The following is a 24,073-nucleotide window of genomic DNA, read 5'->3' on the forward strand; positions in this document are numbered from 1 at the left end:
CTGAAACAGCCACTTTGGATATGCTGAAACTGATGTTGATTAACGACAAATCTAAATCTCGTGAGAGTTGGTACACGTACGGCAACATGTCGGTGGCGGTGGCAAAAGACAAGGGCGATGAGCTGCCAGAAACTATACATGCTGAGTACGGCAAGTTTCTTCTGCCTTACTGGGAAACATTCCAGGAGACCATCAAGGGCAAGGAAACTAACGTTGTCGTAAGTACTACAGGGATAATTCTCATGCAAACGTCAAGTGTGTGTGTCAGCAATCCTGTACTACTAAACCCCACTAGCTATGTGTTAGCAACTCCTTTTTCTTAATAGGTCCATATTACTTGCCTTAGTTTGTTTCATATGACCCGAGCTGAAAGCGGCGGAAATATGAAACCCCAGCAGTTAAAACATCAATAAATCCAGCACAAATTATATTCAACGATTTTTTAATACTAATCGCCAATTCTAACTCAAACTGAAAACTGACATTTATTTTTATTGAAACAATATCAACGCAGGATAAATACGTGTAATACAAATTAAATAGGAACATAAAGCCATTGTTTCTACTGTGTGGTGACGCGAGGACATAACTACCTTTCTGCAGATATTCTTTGAACACAAATGCTTTTTACAAAAATAGTACTACTTAAATGTTGACAAGTTAACACAGGTGGTGTTTAATAGAGGTGGTCTCTTCGGCAGGTTTGGCTTGCAGCATTGCTGTCTGTTTCCGTCTAAAGTAACACTTTTTTGTTTGTTTTGTATATCTGTAATTAAAAGAAATACTGTTATTTGTAGGTAGTAACATACAAGTACAGTCCTTACATATTTGCTAACAACACCGACGCCATCAACACTGGAATCATCAAAATGGTCATCGTTGACAAAAAGGGTGAAGAACTGACCTTGCCTGACCCCGAGGACCCCGTGAGACTCCGTGCGGAGGCCAAAAACGCCCTGAATACCGGTGTTCTCTCGAGGGAGATGGACCCATCAAAAACAACAGAAGGGGCTTTCAACGCTATCATAGCTTTCAACTACAGCATTGTCGGATTTACCATCGATATCAACCTGATGAGTAAAAAAACATGCGTTACGCTTGGAAAGTTTGGTCCAAACTCTTTCCCTACAGAGGAAGATTTCGATATCCGTGTTGAGACCAAGGGACTCAGTAGGGTTAAAATGTACCGACCAGATGACCTAGTTCACACATTTAGCGACCAGACGTTACAGATTGCCCACACCTACAAGGAAGAAGGGGAGGCCTTGGCGAATCCAATCCTTATGGTCGTCAAATGTGAAGGTATAATTACTTATAATGCTAATAATAGGACTCACACAACTAAATATTTTGTGCTAATAGCTTTAATATTTGAATTTCAACATTAGTGACAACTGTCTTGATTCATAGATACATACCTGACAAATGCTTTGAAGGGTATTTTTGGCGGTTTTGATGGCATATAAGAGCGCTACATGATTTTAACAACCGGAAATTTACAAGCCAAACCGGTGAAGTGGGACGAAACCTACCCTTGATTTATGACTCCACATTATTCCGCCATCACATATTAAAATCTTTTAAAACTACACGTTTTTCTTCAGTAAAATATCTGTAAATGTCCTTCAAAGTGAAATATGTCAACAACTACCCATTTAAATTACTCAGAGACACTGTATTTATTCGGAAAAAGCTTAAGGTAGGGATTACAATCGCGTGAAACACTTCCTGATCGGCTGATTTAGTTGTGTGATACCTAATACATCAGAAAACTGACTGTTGCATATATCATTGTCTTCGTCAGACGCCGAGTCCGATTCGTTTGGCATGCTTTTACAAAACTTTGCTTAAATCTAATTGAATACGTAATGAAACTGTAAGGTCTTCTGATGATTCTTATTTATAATGTCACCCATTGGATTAATTCATATTTTTTGAGTTGAGTTCCTTTTCTCCGTACGAATCTTTCTTATGAATAATAATTTTCGTTTCCTTATCAGATGGTGATTTAGGTCGCCGAAAACGTGCAGCTGGCCCGACAAGTGAGTTATGTCTTTTATTCTCTGCTGCAAATTTAAATGTATATATATTAAAACAAAACATATTGTAAAAATGAAAAAGGAAGAAATATAAACGTATAGGTTGTCGATATCGCATGCCATCTCATACCAATAGGAATTTAACGGGTTACAAACGTCAAAATGATGCATATGTGCTTACGCAGACTAATTTGATAATTTTTACACATTTTTAGGTAAGGATCCCCGTAACACTGTCAAAACCTGTAACAAAGTGTTGGAAACAGTTGTTTTTTCTGGCATGACTATAACCCTGATAAATCATTTCTGAAAAGAAACTATATCTTGTGGGACTTTAATAGGAAATAAAAATGATGAAATAAACAAAATATAACGTGTACTGGTTAATGGTGTTTTGTGGTGACAATTGACCGTGATCCGAACCCTGGGCAACAGACTGTAATACTATCGCTCTTACCGATTGAGCTACCTCGCCATCGGAAGTTTCCGAACCCAACTGTTATACAGATATATCCAAACGTAAGTTTAGGGGAATATAGGAAAAAAGGGGCCGCGGTGGCTAAGTGGTTAAGGCGTCTGACATTCTGCTACCTCTAGCCCTCCACCACAGGGTCGCGATTTTGGGGCCTACGTGGGACAGTCGCAAGACACTGTCCATAGGTCGTTGCTTTTTCTCCAGGAACTCCGGCTTTCCTCTACCACCAAAACCTGGCACGTCCTTCATTGACCCTAGCTGTTAATAGGACGTAAAACACACAAAAAAAACCACCAAACAGTATAGGAAATACAGTGCAGTGGGAAAGGTATCCTGAGAAAATAATGTCTTGCATGATCTCCAAATGTGCAAGTGATCCATGTTTTATCAAAACAAGATATTTTTGTTGACAAATTCCTTAACCCGGCTAAGGTTTTGTTTTCTTTCCAAGATGTTACAACATCCGTTACCTGTAAATGATTGGACTATTTTAGGAACTTTCACACCGATGCTGGATAAATAGAAAATAATATTTCCCATTGATATGCTTGTCCTAGCGCTGGCACCCCCGGGATTGGTCACGCCTCACCAGTATAGTATCGTGGAAGTAGACCTAAGGAGGTTCGATCCAGATACGGCCTTGTGGGTAGTCAGTGACGACATTAAGGTAGGTTCTAACTACGTCATCGTATTTTAGATATGATGACATCATACATGCGTTTTGAACAGAACTTATTATAGAGCGTGTTGCAATAAACAGGTTGATCATGACGTCAATCACAAACAATTTGTGATCGTGACGTATTATACATGATGTGATCCTGACGTATCATACGAATTGAAAGCATGACGTAAAACACATGCAATTCTTGTAATTATTGTTATCATGGAAACACACACACATGTTGTGACCATGACCTTTACATAACTTTGCAGGAGAAATTTCTTCAAGTCAGGAAAGAACATTCGTGGTGAAAAAATATCTAAGCAAAATAAAACTCTTCTTTGCTATTAAAGTTGAAACAATTCTGCTTTAGAATGTCAAGGTCATACATATAATTATTAATTATCTTGTTGCATAGCTCTCCTCTGGATCCGGGACTAACATAGCTTATAAGAGCAACTTTTTTGGGACATTCTCGGCCGACATAATGTTCGTGGCACCAGATACAATTGATTTCGCTTCTATCTTCCTGAACTTCTCGGAGAGGTTGAAGGAAACACCTCACGCGCTGGCTTGTATCTGTGGTATCTGGGTAATCGTCGTCATCATCGCCATCCCCTTACGTCGACTGGACAAGAGCGACGCAGTGCTGGTAAATATAAGACAGTAACAGTTAGGTCTTGCTAGTAAGTTTAAATATTACCGATATTTTGCTTATAACTGTAAAAAATTGTCGCAGTAGTATAGGACATTGCATACAAACTACTGTACGAGTTTTATCAAGATCCATGTCTAATACTGTATTGGACTAGATGATAAACTGGTCTATAGATAATTATACTTACCGAATAACCGAAGTGCACTCTTTTTTTCGGTATACACAAATGATGCGCTCGGTGAAAACGTATTTATAGATCCTAGCTGAGTTAATGCCGCGATGTTCGTCATCTTTCTATATTTTCCTTCCGAACTTCCTTTTTTTATGTAAAGAGTGCACTCCAGCTTTCGGTCTATATGTCGATGTGTGTAACAGTTTATTATTTTGCCTAATCTTTATGATTTAATTCTAAAATAAGAAAGGAGAACTTCTATTAAATAAAATGTGTGTCTTTTTCATTAACAACAAAAACAATAATACTATGAATTGCGCAATAATTCTTATGTTGATAAATCAAAATGACGGTTATAAGGTCATGTATAGATCTTTGCTAGTCTATGCGAATATTTCTGTGTTATCTGTTCTACAAAAGTGTGACAGATGACTATTTTTGCGGGGTACGACGTCATCAAAATATGTTCTCTTTTTTCGGTTTACAACTTGATAAACTGTAAACACGAACCAGTGAAAAAGTGTATTATAAACAATATCAAATTTTAAAGGAATCATGATCCGTGTCCTTACACTGTGTATTTCCTGCTTGACGCAATAATACTTTCCTTTAATGTCCATTCATTGTTCATATAACTCGTTTCAAAGCTTTTTCAGACGTATAACCACAAACACGGAAAAAAAACTCATTTTTAAAGATATTTTTGTAATATTTGTAGTATATATATATAAGTTGGGTATTTTCCAGTGGAGTTATCTGCCCTTAGAGGACAATTTGCCGGGTGCTGAGCATAAGTACTACATAGCCGTGTCAACCGCCATTCGATCATCGAGACACCTGTCCTCCACCGTGTATATAAAAGTTGTTGGAGATAAAGGAGAAACGGGTATCCGACAACTAACGGACGGAATAAGAAAGGTAAGTCTGTAGGTCAAGGTCACAGGTGCGACCACATAAAAAATATGTATCCTATGCAAGTGTAGAATCATGAAAATGATATAGTATACAGTGTATGTAATACACTCTCCAATCATAGTCGTCCCGGGTCGAGTGACATTTGATATATACAATTTCGTCCTATTGTTGAACAGGTAAAAAATACAAATCGCTCACTCAATTATAGCTTGACAAAGGGTCCAGTCGGTCTTCAAACGTTGCGACACTTTTAATACGTACATCTTTTTTGCATAAAGTAAAATTTTGGCAGAAAATGATTCAAAATTTATCCGGAAAAAAAATATTACCAGATGTTTTGACATTTTGATAGGCCGAATTTGAAAATGAGCGGACTTTGCAAATAATTTATTAGACAACTACAGTAATTGGTCATAACTATCTATAATCAGAAAGTACATTGTTTAAGAATTGGTGTCTGTCTTGAAATCAGAATTGTATCAAAGTACGCCGCAAAAACAAACACAAAGGGGACACCCTTACGTTTCATACTAGACCCACCAATTGAGAACTTTGGAACGACTGACAGCCACCATAGACCAAAGAAGACGTTTAGAGGAAATCATTTTACCGAAGGATTTAACAGTCTACGGCCCAATGCAGAAGTGGTGGTTACGCAATCCTTAATCTAGAGGCCCATGCAGATTACCTGTACAATGACTCTTTAGCAACGTTTGCATGGAATATGACAAAACAAATCTCCAAGGACTCCGAATTAATCGGCAGAAACTTCCATAGAGCGAAAGAGAAGCTGGCTTTGTTCCCTCGAAAAGAACATCACTTACAACACTGCATTGCTGATGCTTGCGGCACTCTTCAGGAGACTATGAACAATGTTGTTTGTGCCACCAATACCGTAATCCGAGGGGATAAAAATCAAGGCAAGCCGCCAAGCAAAAGACCACAATGACCATACTGATGATAATTTCTGACTAATCAGAACAAAGAACTACAACACAAACACCGCGTGGGAACATGAACATCACATTGATTACCATTTTGCAAGTTGCACAATTATTAATCACAATACCAATCAAAAATGACACAACGATATTCCCGCCAAACTGATCATGAATACTAACCAGTCAGAACACAGGACTAAAAAAGATATAATCTTGGGCAAGAGCATCGTAAAGAATACCAATTGCACAATAAATTAACCACAATACCAACCATATGATGGAATACGAATGCGCACGACTTCACATAAAACTAGTCCGAGTAAAATAACTTCATTACATATACATGTATATACATTACTTATTTGTATAACAGGTTGCAAAATTTGCTTCATAGATTTTCTTCAGATATTGTCCATTGTAACCTTATTTTTGTACAAAATTAAAATCAAATTGCATCTATTTGTTTGTTAAATGAACAGGCATATCTGTTGTAATTTTGTTTACAGAATTTCGGAAGAGGAACGACGTCCCATTTTGTGATGAGGACCACTACTCAACTCGGACATTTGAAGAACGTGGTGGTGTGGCACAATAGCACGGGACCTTCAGCCGGCTGGCTGCTCAGCAAAATCGTAATTGGCGACATCAGAAATAACCGAAGGTAAGGCAATCAAGATAAACCATCTCAGGGAAAAAATACAATTTATCTGTGAAAATACCATCGTATCATCTTCCCCAACATTTTGTAAAAATCATATGTCTGCTAACAGTATAATGAATTACTGTTATAGAGGATCTCTAACAGTATGATTAACTCGTAAGGGAGTATTCTTGTTTATATTATATAAACATGCATAGTTACAAATGTTTTTTTCAATAATGCATTAGACTTGAAAATGATAGTCTTTTATTATATACATTTGTGTATTAGTGTTTATCGTTCTATATGCGCCGTATCTAAAAAATGATTTACTCTTTTTTTCCGTCAGAATTTGATAAGAATAAACATTACTATTTGCAAAAGCTGTCAGTATTATATATACAAGTATAACTAAACAGACATTGTATAAGTACTTAACACTTGTTTCCGAATTGTTGCTGATGATGTATTGTAAATATAATGTACTGTATCAGCAACAAATACTGTTTAAACTAAATGCAACAAGATATCACACATTTATCTAGACAACGGAAACGTTATTTGAAAAAGCGGGAAAAATCATCGCAAACAAAAAGGTATTTGAAAAATGCGAAAAAGACATTGCATGATATGTTATGATTAAAATTAATTAATTTTGCAAAAAGTTCATAGCTAAAGTGTTTCCGTGATGAAACTTTTTCTTTTAATTGTGACGCCACCATTTTGTTCCATAAGAGACTTTACACGTTACCAATCAGAACTTTATTTGATGATAATTTAGCACTGCCTAGCAGTCTTGATAATTGATCAAAACAAGATTATTTGAATCGCTGATTGGGCAGAATATATGAATTATAATATTGTTTTCGTGTGTGTATTTTAGATATGTATTCGTCTGTGGAAAATGGCTATCACTTGGTGGCGAAGACGGGAAAACGTGGAAGAAAATGGACGCGCTTGATGAAAAACTGATGGATAGCCAGATGCTTCTTAATGAAACTAGCAAGCGTAACATGTTTGATGATAACTTATGGTTTTCCCTGTCCAAGCGACCAAACTACAGTCGGTTCACCCGTGTTCAGAGACTGTGGTCCATTACCGCTCTCCTGTATCTGTCGATGGTGGCTTCAGCCATGTTCTACAATACCCCGGATCAGGGCGGACGCGTCATAGTACTTGGACCGCTTAAACTCAGCTACAAACAATTTTATGTTGGCTTCATGTCTGCTGCAATAGCAGTAATACCGAGTCTTATTATCATCAATATCTTCAAACATCGACGATTTAAGGGCGAGCAGGTGGTCCAGTTTTCCAGCAAAGGTGCACCGAAAAAGAAGCGGTGCTGTTGTGGATGTTGTTTCAGGTGTTGTTCTGGCCCCACCTCGCTTCCCTGGTGGTTCATCTTTTTCGGATATTCTCTAATCGTGGCATGTATAGGGTCCGGTGGATTCTTTACATTCATGTACTCCCTCGACTGGGGGACGGACCTAACTGTAGAGTGGCTGCTTGCCTTTTTCCTCGGAACGGTGGAGAGCGTCTTCGTCTTTGAACCTGTGAAGGTAAAGTTTTCGGTATTAAATTCTTGCCCTTGGGGAACCCTCTGCCAAACCAGACAAATTATTAAAAAAGATCCAGTTTACTTCTTTGTGCATACAATTATCTCTCGTTGATTTTGTTCTTGATATGGCTAAAGAGCGATTGCACCAGGATAGCTCAATCAGTTACAGGGTTAGTATGTATAATGATCTGAGAACCATGGCTCGAAACCTTCTCTTTTTCCACTCAGAATATTGTTTTATATTTATTTCGTTTATTCCATCTTAACACTTTTATATATAGAGAAATAAACTTTCTGAAAAGAATAATTTTCCTTTCAGAAATGAGTTTTCAAAGCGAGATTTTGGCGGTAGTACAGGGATCCTTACGTAACAAAACTACTTATGAACAAAATAATATAACCACTAGAAATATGAAGTGGGTCATCTTTATTATGATCATAATATGTATACCGCGAAGCAAAAACACCTTGATAATTTAGATATTCACAACTTGAGGATCCACGTACCACTAATATAAACCATACCAATGTATTTAAACTCGTTTTCAACATGGCTATTAACTTAATGATTCATTTCTAAAAAACATACTTTGAAGAACTTAAAAAGATGAAAATATAATGAACAAAATGAATTGACGACAATGTTCTAAGTGTGAAAATGCAACTGGTCCAGACCAGATTTGAACTTTGAACCTCATTTAGATCATTATACTGTCTCTCTAACCGACTAAGCTACCAGGTCAACAGGAATGCCCTTGTGCTATGGCGCTACACAACAGTCAGGGGGGTTACTGGTTGTACACAAAACTGCAGAGAAACTCTCTAAAGTTTGTTCTGCAGTCGGACATGGATACTTAATTTGAAAAAGATCATTAGAAAGGGTTCCCTAAACGCCAACGATTACCTTTCGACGCTGTACTTACTCAGCCTTTATTTTGAATTGTTTCTACTCTTTTCCAAGACGTTTTGGTCGTGCGACTCACACACTTGGCCATATGACACTCAGGAATGAACAATTTAAGATATCTTAGACATATCCGTCTGTGATTCCTTATCTACTTTATCATAGTTGCAAGTTCATTCTGATAGTTTATAGTTCCCCTGTTACTCATTTCTGCCTATCTGGTCAAATATTTCTGGCAAAAATTCCTTGTGGGTAAAAAAAAGGGCTATGCTATACATCGATTTATAGTATTTCTTGTTATGATTGTTCATTGCATGTTGTCATTTTTAAGCACATTAAATTATAAGCATTCGAAAAAGACTAGATCTTATAAGGTATGGATAAGCTACACCTTGTAACCAATGATTTTGGCTTGAAAAGTGAAGTCACTCGCCACTTTTGTTAAAGGCCATCGCCTTGGCTGTGCTACTCGCGTGCTGCTGTTCCAGAAATGCTCGGCAAACGCTGGCAGACCTACCTCTTCCATCTGAGGAAGACGAGCAAGAAGGTAATACTTTACCATTTTAAATTGTATTTTCAAGGTAAGTGTTGACAAATCTGTGATGATTAATGGCTAATTTTTTGCCACTTAGCAATTTACATGAAATTGGGATACATGCTTGTATAATTTCTTCGAAACTTCATGAATAACAGTTATCTCAATGGAACTTTCTCACTTAAATTCGAAAAATATGTGTTCAGATTATAAGATTGCCCAGGGGTGAAGGATAGGGAATTTTGACTGAGGGTTTTTTGATTGGGTAAAATCCTAGGCTTGTACAGGGTTTTCAACTAATACAAAAATCATTTGAAAAGCCTGAGGGTAGGATTAACCTTTCCTACAACCGGGGCATGAATTTTTTTTCTCTGTCAAACTAGCCACCAGATTAAATCATAAACAACAAAATGTCTGCGCAATTTCCTCATGATTGCGTCGCGATATCCATATCGCTGATTCTGTGAAGTCAAGTCATTGGTATCCCATTGTGACGTCACGCACGTGAAACGAGGTGAAAGATAGAAATGTATTGCACCTTGTCTTACATGTACCCTAAACTGTTCTGTCATACATGTAGGGGATGAAGGAAAATGGCATTTAAACAGTCAAATATCTTAAAATGTGATGCCCAGTTAAATAAGGCTTATGAGACAATGTCTGGAGTTTATTAAGTTCAGTTATTACAGTATGTGAAAAAAATAAAGCATACTGTTTTCTAAACGTGTATTGCTATAATTACATATACATAAATATATGCATGCCCATATATAAATATATTATACGTATGCATAAAATGCTCAAAAATCAGTTTTTACATCAATCATCATCAGTCTTTTTTTTCGCATGACATAAATTCCATCAAACATATTTGTAGAAGATTAAAGTTGACGTTTATATTTTTCGAAAGGGAAACAGACTTTACACTTTACAAAAGACGATACCGAAGTGTGAACAAAAACGTGTAAGAGAATGTGTATTTATTGTTAATCTTATAAATTGCTTGTAATGTATTAAGACCATACCTGTTAAGTTCAGTTTTATACAACTTAGTTCCATTAAATAAAATGTCCTGTACTCAATTACATTTTCCTACAGATGACTTTGACCTGGAACGACATATTATCACCGTTGACCCCACAATAGTCTGTCCCGATGACGCCAATGACGATTGCTCCATGGAAACCAAGCGACTGAAGCGCCGACTACAATTGGACAAGAAGTTATATGCACTCGTTAAAAGCTGGGTAGTACAGTTTCTTTACGTCATACTGGTCGCCTTCATCTGCTCTCAAAACATCGTGGAGAATGCATACCACCAAAATACACATCTCAAGGCAGCGTTATCATCAAAGACGGTAAATGTCAAAATAATTTAAACTTTAACTGCACGCAAATAAATCACACCTGACAATGTCCGCCCCTTGTTTCGTTAATTGAAAACATATCGTTTAATCCCTTGGCTATTCTTAAAAGTGGTTGGTCTTTTTATTTAATGACGTCAATTAGTATAATGATCAATTTCAAATTTACGCGGACTGTACGACGTGGAAGAAATATACCCGAAAAGAAGTTTAAAGTGAATACGAAGAGTCAGTGTTGCGCATTTGTTTTCACAAATAACATGCTGTCTTGTCCTGTCTTAGAATCGCTATACCATGCAAGAGTTGTTTGCTTTGATTGCCCAACAAACCAAAGAAAATATCAATGCCTTTTTTATTCTAACAACAACATGTTATCATTGATTGCCAACCTAGCCAAGACGTTTATCAATGTCTTTATATGCTTTCTTTGATTGCCAACCTAGCCCAGACTTATATCAATGTCGTTATATGGTTTCTTTGATTGCCAACCTAATCCAGACTTATATCAATGTCGTTATATGGTTTCTTTTATTGCCAACCTAGTCCAGACTTATATCAATGTCGGTATATGGTTTCTTTGATTGCCAACCTAGTCCAGACTTATATCATTGTCTGTATATGCTTTCTTTGATTGCCAACCTAGTCCAGACTTATATCAATGTCTTTATATGATTTCTTTGATTGCCAACCTAGTCCAGACTTATATCAATGTCGTTATATGGTTTCTTTGATTGCCAACCTAATCCAGACTTATATCAATGTCTTTATATGCTTTCTTTGATTGCCAACCTAGCCCAGACTTATATCAATGTCTTTATATGGTTTCTTTGATATTGCCAACCTAGTCGAGCCTTATATCAATGTCTTTATATGGTTTCTTTGACATTGCCAACCTAGTCGAGACTTATATCAATGTCGTTATATGGTTTCTTTTATTGCCAACCTAGTCCAGACTTATATCAATGTCTTTATATGATTTCTTTGATTGCCAACCTAGTCCAGACTTATATCAATGTCGTTATATGGTTTCTTTGATTGCCAACCTAGTCCAAACTTATATCAATGTCGTTATATGGTTTCTTTGATTGCCAACCTAGTCCAGACTTATATCAATGTCGTTATATGGTTTCTTTGATATTGCCAACCTAGCCCAGACTTATATCATTGTCTGTATATGCTTTCTTTGATATTGCCAACCTAGTCCAGACTTATATCAATGTCTTTATATGGTCTCTTTGACATTGCCAACCTAGCCCAGACTTATATCAATGTCTTTATATGGTCTCTTTGACATTGCCAACCTAGCCCAGACTTATATCAATGTCTTTATATGCTTTCTTTGATTGACAACCTAGCCCAGACTTATATCAATGTCTTTATATGCTTTCTTTGATATTGCCAACCTAGCCCAGACTTATATCATTGTCTGTTTATGCTTTCTGTGATATTGCCAACCTAGTCCAGACTTATATCAATGTCTTTATATGGTTTCTTTGATTGCCAACCTAGTCCAGACTTATATCATTGTCTGTATATGCTTTCTTTGATATTGCCAACCTAGTCGAGACTTATATCAATGTCGTTATATGGTTCCTTTGATTGCCAACCTAGTCCAGACTTCTATCAATGTCGTTATATGGTTTCTTTGGTTGCCAACCTAGTCCAGACTTATATCATTGTCTGTATATGCTTTCTTTGATTGCCAACCTAATCCAGACTTATATCAATGTCTTTATATGCTTTCTCTGATATTGCCAACCTAGCCCAGACTTATATAAATGTCTTTATATGCTTTCTTTGGTATTGCCAACCTAGCCCAGACTTATATCATTGTCTGTTTATGCATTCTGTGATATTGCCAACCTAGTCCAGACTTATATCATTGTCTGTATATGCTTTCTTTTATATTTCCAACCTAGTCCAGACTTATATCAATGCCGTTATATGGTTTCTTTGATTGCCAACCTAGTCCAGACCTATATCAATGTCGTTATATGGTTTCTTTGATTGCCAACCTAGTCCAGACTTCTATCAATGTCGTTATATGGTTTCTTTGGTTGCCAACCTAGTCCAGACTTATATCAATGTTGTTATATGGTTTCTTTGATTGCCAACCTAGGCCAGACTTATATCAATGTCGTTATATGTTTTCTTTGATTTCCAACCTAGTCCAGACTTATATCAATGCCGTTATATGGTTTCTTTGATTGCCAACCTAGTCCAGTCTTATATCAATGTCGTTATATGGTTTCTTCGATTGCCAACCTAGTCCAGACTTATATCATTGTCTGTATATGCTTTCTTTGATTGCCAACCTAGCCCAGACTTATATCAATGTCTTTATATGCTTTCTCTGATATTGCCAACCTAGCCCAGACTTATATCAATGTCGTTATATGCTTTCTTTGATTGCCAACCTAGCCCAGACTTATATCATTGCCCTTTTTACACAAGAAAATGTTCAAATGTATTGCTCGCCTAGCTAAAGCTTATATCATTGTGGGTTTTTTTTCAAAACAAAAGAATGTTATCTTCCTGCTTGGACCATAACTCAATATTACGTCTCTCATTCTAGCCGAACTCAACGGAAGACATTTGGGACTGGATTTCCAATAAATTTATTCCAAAGATATATCCAAAGATATACCTAAACGGCGAAGTACGTTTATCATACGTCCTGCGGTTCATTGATGACACCCAACACTTCCGGTTGGGTTTATCAAGGATACGGCAGGTCCGTGTGACCCCAAAAAGTCAACCCTTCGTATTGCCGTGGTTTAATTCACGTAAGTAATTTTACCTCAAAGGACTTTAGGACACTTTTCACAAATCATATGTAATAGTATTTTACCTAATATTTATGCAAGTTTAGGTCTAAATGAACATTAACTTTTGTGTGATGTCACTGCTTTGGAATTTCATGAGCTCATATTGGACTTATTTACTATGATTATCACGATAGGGGAACTGTATTAACCATTTCCTCACTGTAGACCATAATGGAATCATCAAGAACCGTTTATGGTAGATATTATTAAAGTTACATAGAGGTGAAAGGGTTAAGGGGACATATCAATAGTACAGTGCATAATGAAGACGCATCATCCCAGGGGCACGACCTTATCCCGTTTTAACAAGAGTCTTATAATTATTTATTTTTTGTGTTAAGTATTTGGTGTGAGCACATTTGTCCCATCGCGTGCTATCGTAGCTGACCCCAAGTTTTAACTTTGGGATGAGGGATCCAATCCGATGCAATCCGGGAACCAATGTTTGATAAATTGCTTGTTAATTATATAGTAATACTTTATATAACTTTTGTTTTCCATTTCTTTGTTATTTAGAACCGTGCTTTATACCAAAAGTAATGACGAGTTCTGTGACCAGATGTCCAGTCAGTTATGGCGACAATACGGAGGCAACAGATGACTACTGCAAAGGTTAGAACCAATCCTTGTTTCCAGTTTACATTGTTAGCCTGTTTAAATATTTGTTTCTGCATCTTCTCTTCTCTGGTGGCATAGGAACATGGGATGGGCGAATACATCATTACTTGACATATGGGATGGGTAGATCGGGGATGGGATGACATAAGATCTGTACATATGGGATGGATATATGTGCGAAGGGATGACATAAGATATGCACATATGAGATGGATAGATGGGGATGGGATGACATAAGATCTTTACTTGTGGGATGGATAGATGGGGGATGGGATGCCATAATATCTGTACATATGGGATGGATAGATGTGCGAAGCGATGGCATAAGATGTGCACATATGAGATGGATAGATGGGGATGAGATGCCATAAGATCTGTACATATGGGATGGATAGATGTGCGAAGCGATGGCATAAGATGTGCACATATGAGATGGATAGATGGGGATGAGATGCCATAAGATCTGTACATATGGGATGGATAGATGTGCAAAGGGATGACATAAGATGTGCACATATGAGATGGATAGATGGGGATGAGATGACATAAGATCTGTACATGTGGGATGGATAGATGGGGGATGGGATGACACAAGATCTGTACATATGGGATGGATAGATGTGCGAAGGGATGGCATAAGATGTGCACATATGAGATGGATGATGGAATGGGATGACATAAGATCTGTACATGTGGGATGGATAGATGGGGATGGGATGACATAAGATCTGTACATATGGGATGGATAGATGTGCGAAGGGATGACATAAGATGTGCACATATGAGATGGATAGATGGGGATGAGATGACATAAGATCTGTACATGTGGGATGGATAGATGTGCGAAGGGATGACATAAGATCTGTACATGTGGGATGGATAGATGTGCGATGGGTTGACATAAGATCTGTACATATGGGATGGATTGATGGGCGATGGGATGACATAAGATCTGTACATATGGGATGGATAGATGGGCGATGGGATGACATAATATCTGTACATGTGGGATGGATAGATGTGCGATGGGTTGACATAAGATCTGTACATATGGGATGGATAGATGGGGATGGGATGACATAAGATGTGTACATATGGGATGGATAGATGTGTGATGGGATGACATAATATCTGTTCATATGAGATGGATAAATGTGCGATGGGATGACATAAGATCTGTACAAATAGGATGGATATATGTGCGAAGGGATGACATAAGATCTGGACATATGGGATGGATAAATGTGCGATGGGATGACATAAGATCTGTACATATGGGATGGATAGCCTGGGGATGGGATGACATAAGATCTGTACATATGGGATGGATAGATGTGCGATGGGTTGACATAAGATCTGTACAAATAGGATGGATAGATGTGTGATGGGTTGACATAAGATCTGTACAAATAGGATCGATAGATGGGCGAAGGGATGACATAAGATCTGTACATATGATATGTTTAGATCGCCGATGACATCATATCTGGGCATGGGTTGTTTGGAAGGATGATGATAAAAGACACGGAGATATGCGGTGTTTAGATTGGCGATGACATTAGATTTGGACATATGCGGTATTTAGAATGGCGAAATTGAAAAACAAAATGACTGAACGTGTACATTTTCGGTAAAAAACAAATGTAAATTCGGGAATGTGTATTCGGGGTTTTTTTGGCCACAGCTATAAGGTTTTTAGTAGTGGCACGGTTCATGATATTATGAATAATTAGTTTATTAGGTGAAAGCTGTTATTCTATAGTGCATATCTATGTTTTAAAATTAACAAAGGTTTTACGATGAATTTTGTTCTCCCATCATCTGCATATGAAGGATACACATTCTTCCATGTGGGATACGTGTTTCCCCTATTGATGAACGTATATGTGACCTGTACTAATATGACGTGCAAATCAGATGACGGCGTTTTATAATGGCATCACACTAGAAAAAGCGTCAAAACGCCGTTTGACTGATTTTGGCAATATTGCCTTCGGCAAGCTACACCACCTCAAGAACAAAAGAATTGATATACAATCTTGGCCTGAAAGTTTTGCATGGATCTTTAAATTTGAGGTTTAATTACTTTTAAAATGCTTTTTTCTGTTCTTTCTAAATATGGCCTTAGTTTGTGTATACACTATCGGAACAGTTTTTCGATTGATTGCTGTATTTGAAGTTTCTTTGTCCTGTTTTACCACCATTTCGGTTGAGAGGTGGGAGAAAAACGAGTCAATTAGTATGTAGCTATGTGGGATATGGCTAGTCTGTTCTTTGGTGCAGAAGTTACTGTCAGAATATCAGCAAAGCCTTAGTTCTGACCCAAATTATACACCCAATTTCATATCATATATATTGAATTGTGCTATATTATGAGTTATACAGATGTTGTGTCTATTATTTAAGGATAAACTTGAATCTATTTTATATGTTATATAGCTATAACAAAAAAGCTGGAGTGAACTCTCATCATAAACCGCTTCGCGGTTTATTTAGAGTACATTCCGATTTTTATTTTATATCTCCATAACATAAAAAATAGATTCAAGTCAATCCTTATAATTTAATCTACTCTACACAATCCCTGTGGAAAACCACTTTTATTGATGGACTGTTTTCTCTTAGAAATTATTACGCCGCTGTAGCAACAAATCAAAAGCGACGTTACAAACGGCGACGTCCTTTTTTTTACGTTATGGTTTGATAGGCAAATGAAAATGCTTGTCACAAGAAAGATTAAATTATTCCATGATAGGTATATTTTGTTCAAATCTCTACAAGGTTGATGTAACAAATATATATGACGCGAAATCATAAGCTTTGTAAAATGTATCTACCGTACTGCAATGCTTTCGATTATTGATTACAATTTCCTTTAAAATTATCAGAAAATTGATAATTTAGAATGATGTTTTAAATGTAAATAATTTATAAGAAAAACAAACATATCTACTTTACAACAAGTCAAAAGACTTAAAATCTATTTCGGGAATGTTTGTGCTTGTCTCCCATCCTCTCAACATTACTGCAAATCATTGTCAGTGATGGGAATAACAGGGTGTGTGTGAACGAACCAAAGTATATGTACAAGCGGCAAAGAAAATCGAGTATTGAATAACGTAAGAATGAATAATGTGAAAAGCCTCGCGATATGTTATAGGCTGTATTGTTCCCTGAGCTACAACCGTCCAATAATCTTCAATTATACTGCAAGTATACTAAGCATATTTGCAATTTTGTGTTAACACTGTGATTTTTTTCTGTTTTGTATTGAACACTTAAATACAGGATGGACACCGACCAATCTGACATGTTTTGACGAGAATGAGGAAACGGATTATGCTTTTCTATATAACAACGCATCTGTGACAAAGGCTATGGATTACAGGGGGACGTATGGAACCTACGGCGGAGGGGGTTACTTCTTGGACCTAGGACCCAAACAGTCAATTGCACTTCTTTACATAGAAACTCTCAAAAACAACAATTGGATTGACGAGTACACCAGGGCGGTGTTCATCGAATCTATGCTTTATAATCCTGATTCAAAGCTTTTCTCCCACGTCAAAGTTGTTTTCGAACTGTCCTCCTTCGGAGAAATCAGCATTTTGCATAGGATCACCACAGCTAATTTGTACCCTTTTCAAGAATCAATTGACTATTTGGTGCTTGGATTACAAGTTATCTTTATATTGATAATATTCATCAAACTTGTTTTAATATTTGTGCGAGCACTCCGGAGCAGATGTGGGCATTTTCTGACAGTTATGGGATGGGTCAGTGTATTTGAAGTTGCATTCGGAATTTGTGCTATTGTCTTCTTCTGCATTAGAGTTGACGAAACCATCACAGCGATAGAGAAAATTTTCAAGAACCTTGGTGAGTTTATTGCACTTTAGAAGTACACAATGATCTATTTAATTATCGAAATAAATGTTATGACTTTTTTTTCGTATTACAAATACGTAGCTTTAACTCATATCTGTAATACAGCATGATGAAGTATTTTATCGCAAATGATTCGTCGGAAATTTTATTTTTTAAGAGAAACACCATTTTTGTTCATAAGACCCCATAACACTCCACCTATACTACATGTATACCACATGCAAGGAATTAAATATATGTTAGAAAGTTTGAACGATACCGTTTCCCAGTTTGGTTGTATTCAAATAATTCGTGTTTCTGTTTTCCCTCTACAGGTTCGTTCGTGTCGTTTGAGACAGTGAATATGATGGATGAATGGTACAAGGCGAGTATCAGTGCCGTCTGCTTCATAGCAACGCTTGAATTACTGAAGCCTCTCTCCTTTAACTACTACATGCATTTAATGAGAACGACATTCATCATAGCCAGGCATAAAATTGCCGGATTCGTTTTCATCCTTTGTGTCCTGGTATTTTCTTTCGCATTACTCATAAACCTCATGTACGGCAATGCGGAAGAGGAGTTTCACTCCATAGGAACCTCTATGATGTCGCTGTTCCGGGTAACCATAGGGATGGTCAGTTTCCGCCAGGATGTGCATGTAGAGGATGTAGGCATCATCTGTATTTTTGCACTTTTTACTGTGATGATAACCATGGTGACCATCAATTTATTCATCAGTACATTGAACTTTGCATTTTCGGACGCAACTAATATTATCACTAAACCAGGAGAATATAGGTTTGATAAACGACTAAATGAACATTTCTGGAACAAGTTTGACACCATCGCGCAGGTATTAACCGTGTCCAAAGTTCATCCTGTCGGGGACATCAAAGAAGGTATTTATCTCATTTAGAGACCAATTATGAGTCTGCCAGTCACGATATTATATGTCGTTAACAGTTAAGGCATCATTGAAGTACTCTTTAACAGTCATAATATCCTACTCGTACATTCAAGATATCCTACTCGTATAGTCTGGACCTGATACACGTGCTGGGACTCTTACTGTCATGATTGCATACCCGTAATGTCAATATATTATACACGTACTCTTGTACTCGAACAGTCAAGATATTTTAAATTATTTCATAATAAATATATTATAATATACATTGTCCATACCATAGGAGAGGGTTTGTATAGATATTGCGCCTGTTGCCCAATTCCTTTTGAATTTGAATAAGATGCAATATTCAATATCATTTTTGTGAAATGAAAACAGTCAGGATGTCATACTCGTTTAGTCAAGATATCATAAGTCACGTACATATACAGTTAATACATCATACAAATACTTATACTCTTACATTTAAGATATCATACACGTACCCCTGTACTCTATACACGTTTAGTCAAAATAACCTGCTCGTATAGTCAAAATATTATTCGTGTACTCTTGTACTCTTACAGTCAAGGTATAATACTCGTATAATTAAGATAGCATACACGTATTTTAGTACTGTAACAGTCATGATAGCATGCATGTACATTTACAGTTAAGATATTATACTCGTATAGTCAAAGTATCACGCATGTATTATACTTGTACTCTAACTGTCAGGGCGTGCAAGTATTCTTATAGTCAAGATATTCTTATACGTTTTCTTACAACTAAGATATTATACACATATTCTTTCAGTCAAGATGTCATCAAATATAAGTACTTTAATTTTGTGTTTTATACACGTAGGTATATAAATTATTAGATAGAAAGACGAAACATTTGTTTCTTTTACATGTATTATGCATTTCTAACAAATAAATCATATGTATATTTCAGCCGAAACGGATCCCATGGATGAAAAGGTAACACTTACTTTCATTATAACAATATTAGTTTATTCTTTCCGTCATGTAACGACTAGATATTGTTATTTAAAAATATAATTGAAACACTAATTGAATTAAATCAGAACATTTATTTTCTATATATATGAATAGGTGCGTCCTTTTTACTAGTAAATATAGGAGCCAAAGGGTTCTACCAGAGATGTTTCAAATTACGCTTGCCGTCATTATGACCTGATTTCTTACCACAATATAGTAGGTTATTTAAGCGGGGTTTATTTTTTTAAGCGAGTTTACCCATAAGAATAAGAAAACAAATTTACACGGATTATAATTTAGTGATCTAACCATGGGAAGGAAATACATTTCTGTGCTGTCTTAGCACAGAGACGGGACACTCAGCACAGAAAGTGTCAAATACCCCAATGAATATGCTTTATAACAGCATATTGAACAGCAAAAAATAAGTGTATTTTTTCAAAAAGATCAGCAACAAAACATTTAGATGTGCGATATTGCTTATTTTCAAGCATCATCACTCTTGGGTGGTCGGGTGGCGCAGTGGATAGCGCACTTGCCTTTCACCAATGTGGCCGGGGTTCGATTCCCCGATCGGACGCGAAAATGTATGGTATCACCTGCCGGACCAAGAGGGTTTTCTCCGGGTACTCCGGTTTCCTCCCACATTAATATCCCCGTGCGCCAACATCCCGGCCAACAAGAGTAATTTATATAAGTTGAAATAACTTGTTTCATAATGGTTGTAAACTAAAGAAAGTTTATGTTATATTACTCTTAATGTATATGACCCGTCACAGCCATATGCGCGCCTTTTCATGGCGACATTTCGGTTATGAAGCTTATGATCGCGGTTAATTATTACGCTTGTCATATTATTCCGCGGATCATATTTTTGCGATAACATATTGACCCGCGAAATCTCTAAAATATCATCCCCACGGATACCCTGCTATACGGTAAGATATTTCAGGGTCATTCGTAGTTAATAATTAAGTGGCTTGTATTACCGGTGGTCTGGAGGCACGGTAGTCCAGTGGTAGGACGCCGGGCTCGTGACCGAATTATTATTATTGTTATTATTATATATCAATATTTTTTCTATCTCGATTAGAACGAAGGCATTGCCACGGGTTCCTTATAGAGTGCATACTCATGCGGAACACGTATTATCTCTCAAAGATATGTTTCTTATATCTTTCAGTATGTTTTCATGTTGTTGTGTATGTTATCGACTTATGTTCCGGTTTCTGTGTGTTCACGCTATAGTGTGTTCACGCTATAGTAGATGTATTTTACTATTTTCACTTTAACTAAAAACGGGACGAATTTGCATCCTGCCAGTATTCAAAATTTATTTGATGAGTTTAATATCTATTACAAAATCGAAATATGCATAGATGCTATTTTGCTGATGTTCATGAACATTCTAAATTATACTGGTGGGCGAATTTCACACTTGTTCGCTATATTAATAGGGAGAAATCCTCGTGTCGAATTTTGCCTGTACATTTGATTCAAGTGCTGCAAATGTGTGTCAAAATTGTAAAATCAAATCGTCCCTAAGTCACTGACAATAAATCACATGTGATTATTTTTCATCGCAGCTAACGAAGCTACAACAGAAGATGGTGAGCCTTGTTAAAGAGGATTTCTTCACACAAGCACAGTTTGTGAAAGGATGTCTGATCTGGACAGCAAAAATCATCAAATCTAGGGAGCTACGCTGTATATCCCGACTTCTCGAGTCAGAATCTCACTACCTGTAAGTTATAATAATAATAATAATTCAGCAAAAACGGAGGTTGAATTGATACTATACTTGGACATTATTCATTAGTCCTCATTGCTGCATACTAGTAGAAGTAGTGATTTTATTATCTTTCCATTTTAGCAAAACATTTTCCTTTAACTGGCTAGTTACGTGAACGCATCAAGATAATTCTAATTAGCTATATCAAAGCATAAACATTGTGTGACGCCGCACGGATTCTCTCTCTTAATGTTAATCGGAACCATTCGGGAATTTTCGTCAGACTTCGAATTGGACGTCACGCCGTGATTGGTCACCGATTACTCAAACAGTATGACGGAAAGACCCGAATATTTTACAATAGAAATGTAAATGTTTTACACTTTATTGTTTTTTTGCATTGTATAGTGATCAACGAAGCTTGCACATTCTTATCAATATATATATAATCTTTATAAGTAATCCCCAGTAGTAAATAAGATAGGTTTATAATGTATTAAACAAAATTGACTTTACAACCAAACCCAGCTCTGGTAGCCGCGGCAGAGATGACGTAAAACGGAAGGGGCAACCTTTATCGGCCCATTCACCAGGGTGTTAGAATAATCATGTATTTTGTTAATTTCGGGACAAACCTTGGTAAAAGTAATGTCTTTTCGGTCTCCTAATATTGTTTATATGTATAGATGTAGAATAAAAGCCAAACATTTGGAGAGACTCTTTCTTGACTGAGTGAGCGATTTGTATGATTTACCTATACAACGATGTGACGAAATTGTATATTTCTTATGTCACTCGACCCGGGACGTTTCGCCTATCGACCGATAGCGTATACACACTGTATTGAATAGGTTACTGGTATGCGTAGATCTAGCTCCCCCTCCTGTAACGTCAGTATAGGGTCATATAGAGTATTCAGCTGATGCCCCCCTCGTCTCTGTTCATGTTTTGAGTTTTCCTGATTATGAAGATAAATTATTCATGTTGTATTATCTTTATTTTATCATCATTTGTACCTACGTGGTCTATCTGATCAGGTACATGGATAAATCCGGCAAATTTGTGCTGATGTTGATGTATGCCCAGGTACTAGAGGAAGAAGAAATCCCAGTTAGATACATAAAGAAGGACGAGATGAATACAAGGGTTGGACCCCCGTCTGATACCTACACTCACCTCCTGAGTGATCTTTTCTTATTTAATGTTCCGGAATCACTTTCGAATCAGGTAAATAAATACAGGACTTTTTATTTCAGATTAACTGGTATAAAAAAATATATTTAATTGTCCGTCACCGCTTTCGAATCGGGTAAATACAGGACTTTCTATTTCAGATAAACTGGTATGAAAATATATTTCATTGAAACAAGGACGAGGCGTTTTATATCTTGTAATTTAGTTCCTCGCATTATATACTTAAGTATTAGTTAAACATGTACAGGACATTTTATAAGTGGAACAAACAAGTAGATCTGCATGACATTTTTATTATTCAAACGAGTACAGGATTTTTTACTTTATTGAAACATATACAGACATATATTGAATTTTAGGTAAACAAGTACAATATGTTTTACATAAGTTAAACAAGTTTATAAATAAGTGAATGTACTTTATCTAAGTACCTAATATTTTTTCTCATGTCAAGTATTAAACACCTTTTAAATCTCAATGTGTATTTCTTTATAACAGGTACAACATACAAGTATTATGTACAACTAACTGTATTTTATACTTGACGTTTTGATAGAGGACCAATCGATCCGAATTTAAATAAAAGTCATGCTCCTATTTTAATCATTTAATGAAAAACTTGTTATTGTGGTCAGGTTATGAGGTGATAACTACAAGTTAGAATGTGCAAGTTGAGAAGAGATGTGCTCAAGTGGAGTTATCCCCACATAACCTGACCAAAATAGAAAATGTTTCCTTATATATTCCGTCTTTGCGTATTGCAGAGTTATCTTCTCTTGAGAGCAGTTATTGATTGTAACGTCATTTGTTTGTGAGAGTAACGTCATAATTCTTTGAGAAAACGACGTAATTTTCTCACACAAACCAATGACGTTACAATCAATACCTGCTCTCAAGAGAAGATAACTCTGCAATACGCAAAGACGGAATATATTGTTTCTCTGTAAATGGTTCATAACTATCTGATTAATTAGTCTTTACAACGTTCACAAATTATATTTTGAAACATTTTAACGCCTGATCTGTTCAATAAAAGTGACGGCTCGAAAAATGCTTAGGCTTCTTCTATAAACACC

The 24,073-nt window shown here is 36.6% G+C and overlaps 2 protein-coding genes across 2 annotated transcripts in view; both read left to right on the forward strand.

The window, feature by feature from the left end:
• The first annotated feature begins 869 nt into the window (after positions 1-869).
• On the forward strand, positions 870-7,465 carry LOC110455254. Its single transcript, XM_021505257.1, has 7 exons — positions 870-1,302; positions 2,001-2,042; positions 3,072-3,181; positions 3,597-3,830; positions 4,756-4,926; positions 6,371-6,496; positions 7,388-7,465. The coding sequence occupies exons 1-7, from the start codon at positions 870-872 to the stop codon at positions 7,463-7,465; spliced, it is 1,194 nt and encodes a 397-aa protein (XP_021360932.1).
• Positions 7,463-24,073, forward strand: part of LOC110455243 (polycystic kidney disease protein 1-like 2) — a 23,345-nt gene continuing 6,734 nt past the window's right edge. Inside the window, exons 1-10 of the mRNA XM_021505245.1 lie at positions 7,463-8,063; positions 9,414-9,513; positions 10,600-10,859; positions 13,441-13,651; positions 14,210-14,305; positions 17,600-18,190; positions 18,514-19,080; positions 20,025-20,050; positions 21,658-21,815; positions 22,841-23,030. Coding sequence (XP_021360920.1) covers positions 7,476-8,063; positions 9,414-9,513; positions 10,600-10,859; positions 13,441-13,651; positions 14,210-14,305; positions 17,600-18,190; positions 18,514-19,080; positions 20,025-20,050; positions 21,658-21,815; positions 22,841-23,030 — 2,787 coding nt within the window. The 5' untranslated portion in view covers positions 7,463-7,475. The remainder of the gene's footprint in view (positions 8,064-9,413; positions 9,514-10,599; positions 10,860-13,440; positions 13,652-14,209; positions 14,306-17,599; positions 18,191-18,513; positions 19,081-20,024; positions 20,051-21,657; positions 21,816-22,840; positions 23,031-24,073) is intronic.

This window comes from Mizuhopecten yessoensis, unplaced genomic scaffold (genome assembly GCF_002113885.1).
Source record: "Mizuhopecten yessoensis strain PY_sf001 unplaced genomic scaffold, ASM211388v2 scaffold8183, whole genome shotgun sequence".
NCBI classification, from domain to species: Eukaryota; Metazoa; Mollusca; class Bivalvia; order Pectinida; family Pectinidae; genus Mizuhopecten; species Mizuhopecten yessoensis.

Excerpts from the sequence above, each read along its gene's own strand:
- LOC110455254 (XM_021505257.1), top strand. The coding sequence starts at position 870 with ATGGTCATCGTTGACAAAAAGGGTGAAGAACTGACCTTGCCTGACCCC. Across the intron at positions 1,303-2,000 it reads TATGGTCGTCAAATGTGAAG|ATGGTGATTTAGGTCGCCGA; the intron begins GTATAATTACTT and ends TTTCCTTATCAG. Across the intron at positions 3,831-4,755 it reads ACAAGAGCGACGCAGTGCTG|TGGAGTTATCTGCCCTTAGA; the intron begins GTAAATATAAGA and ends GGTATTTTCCAG.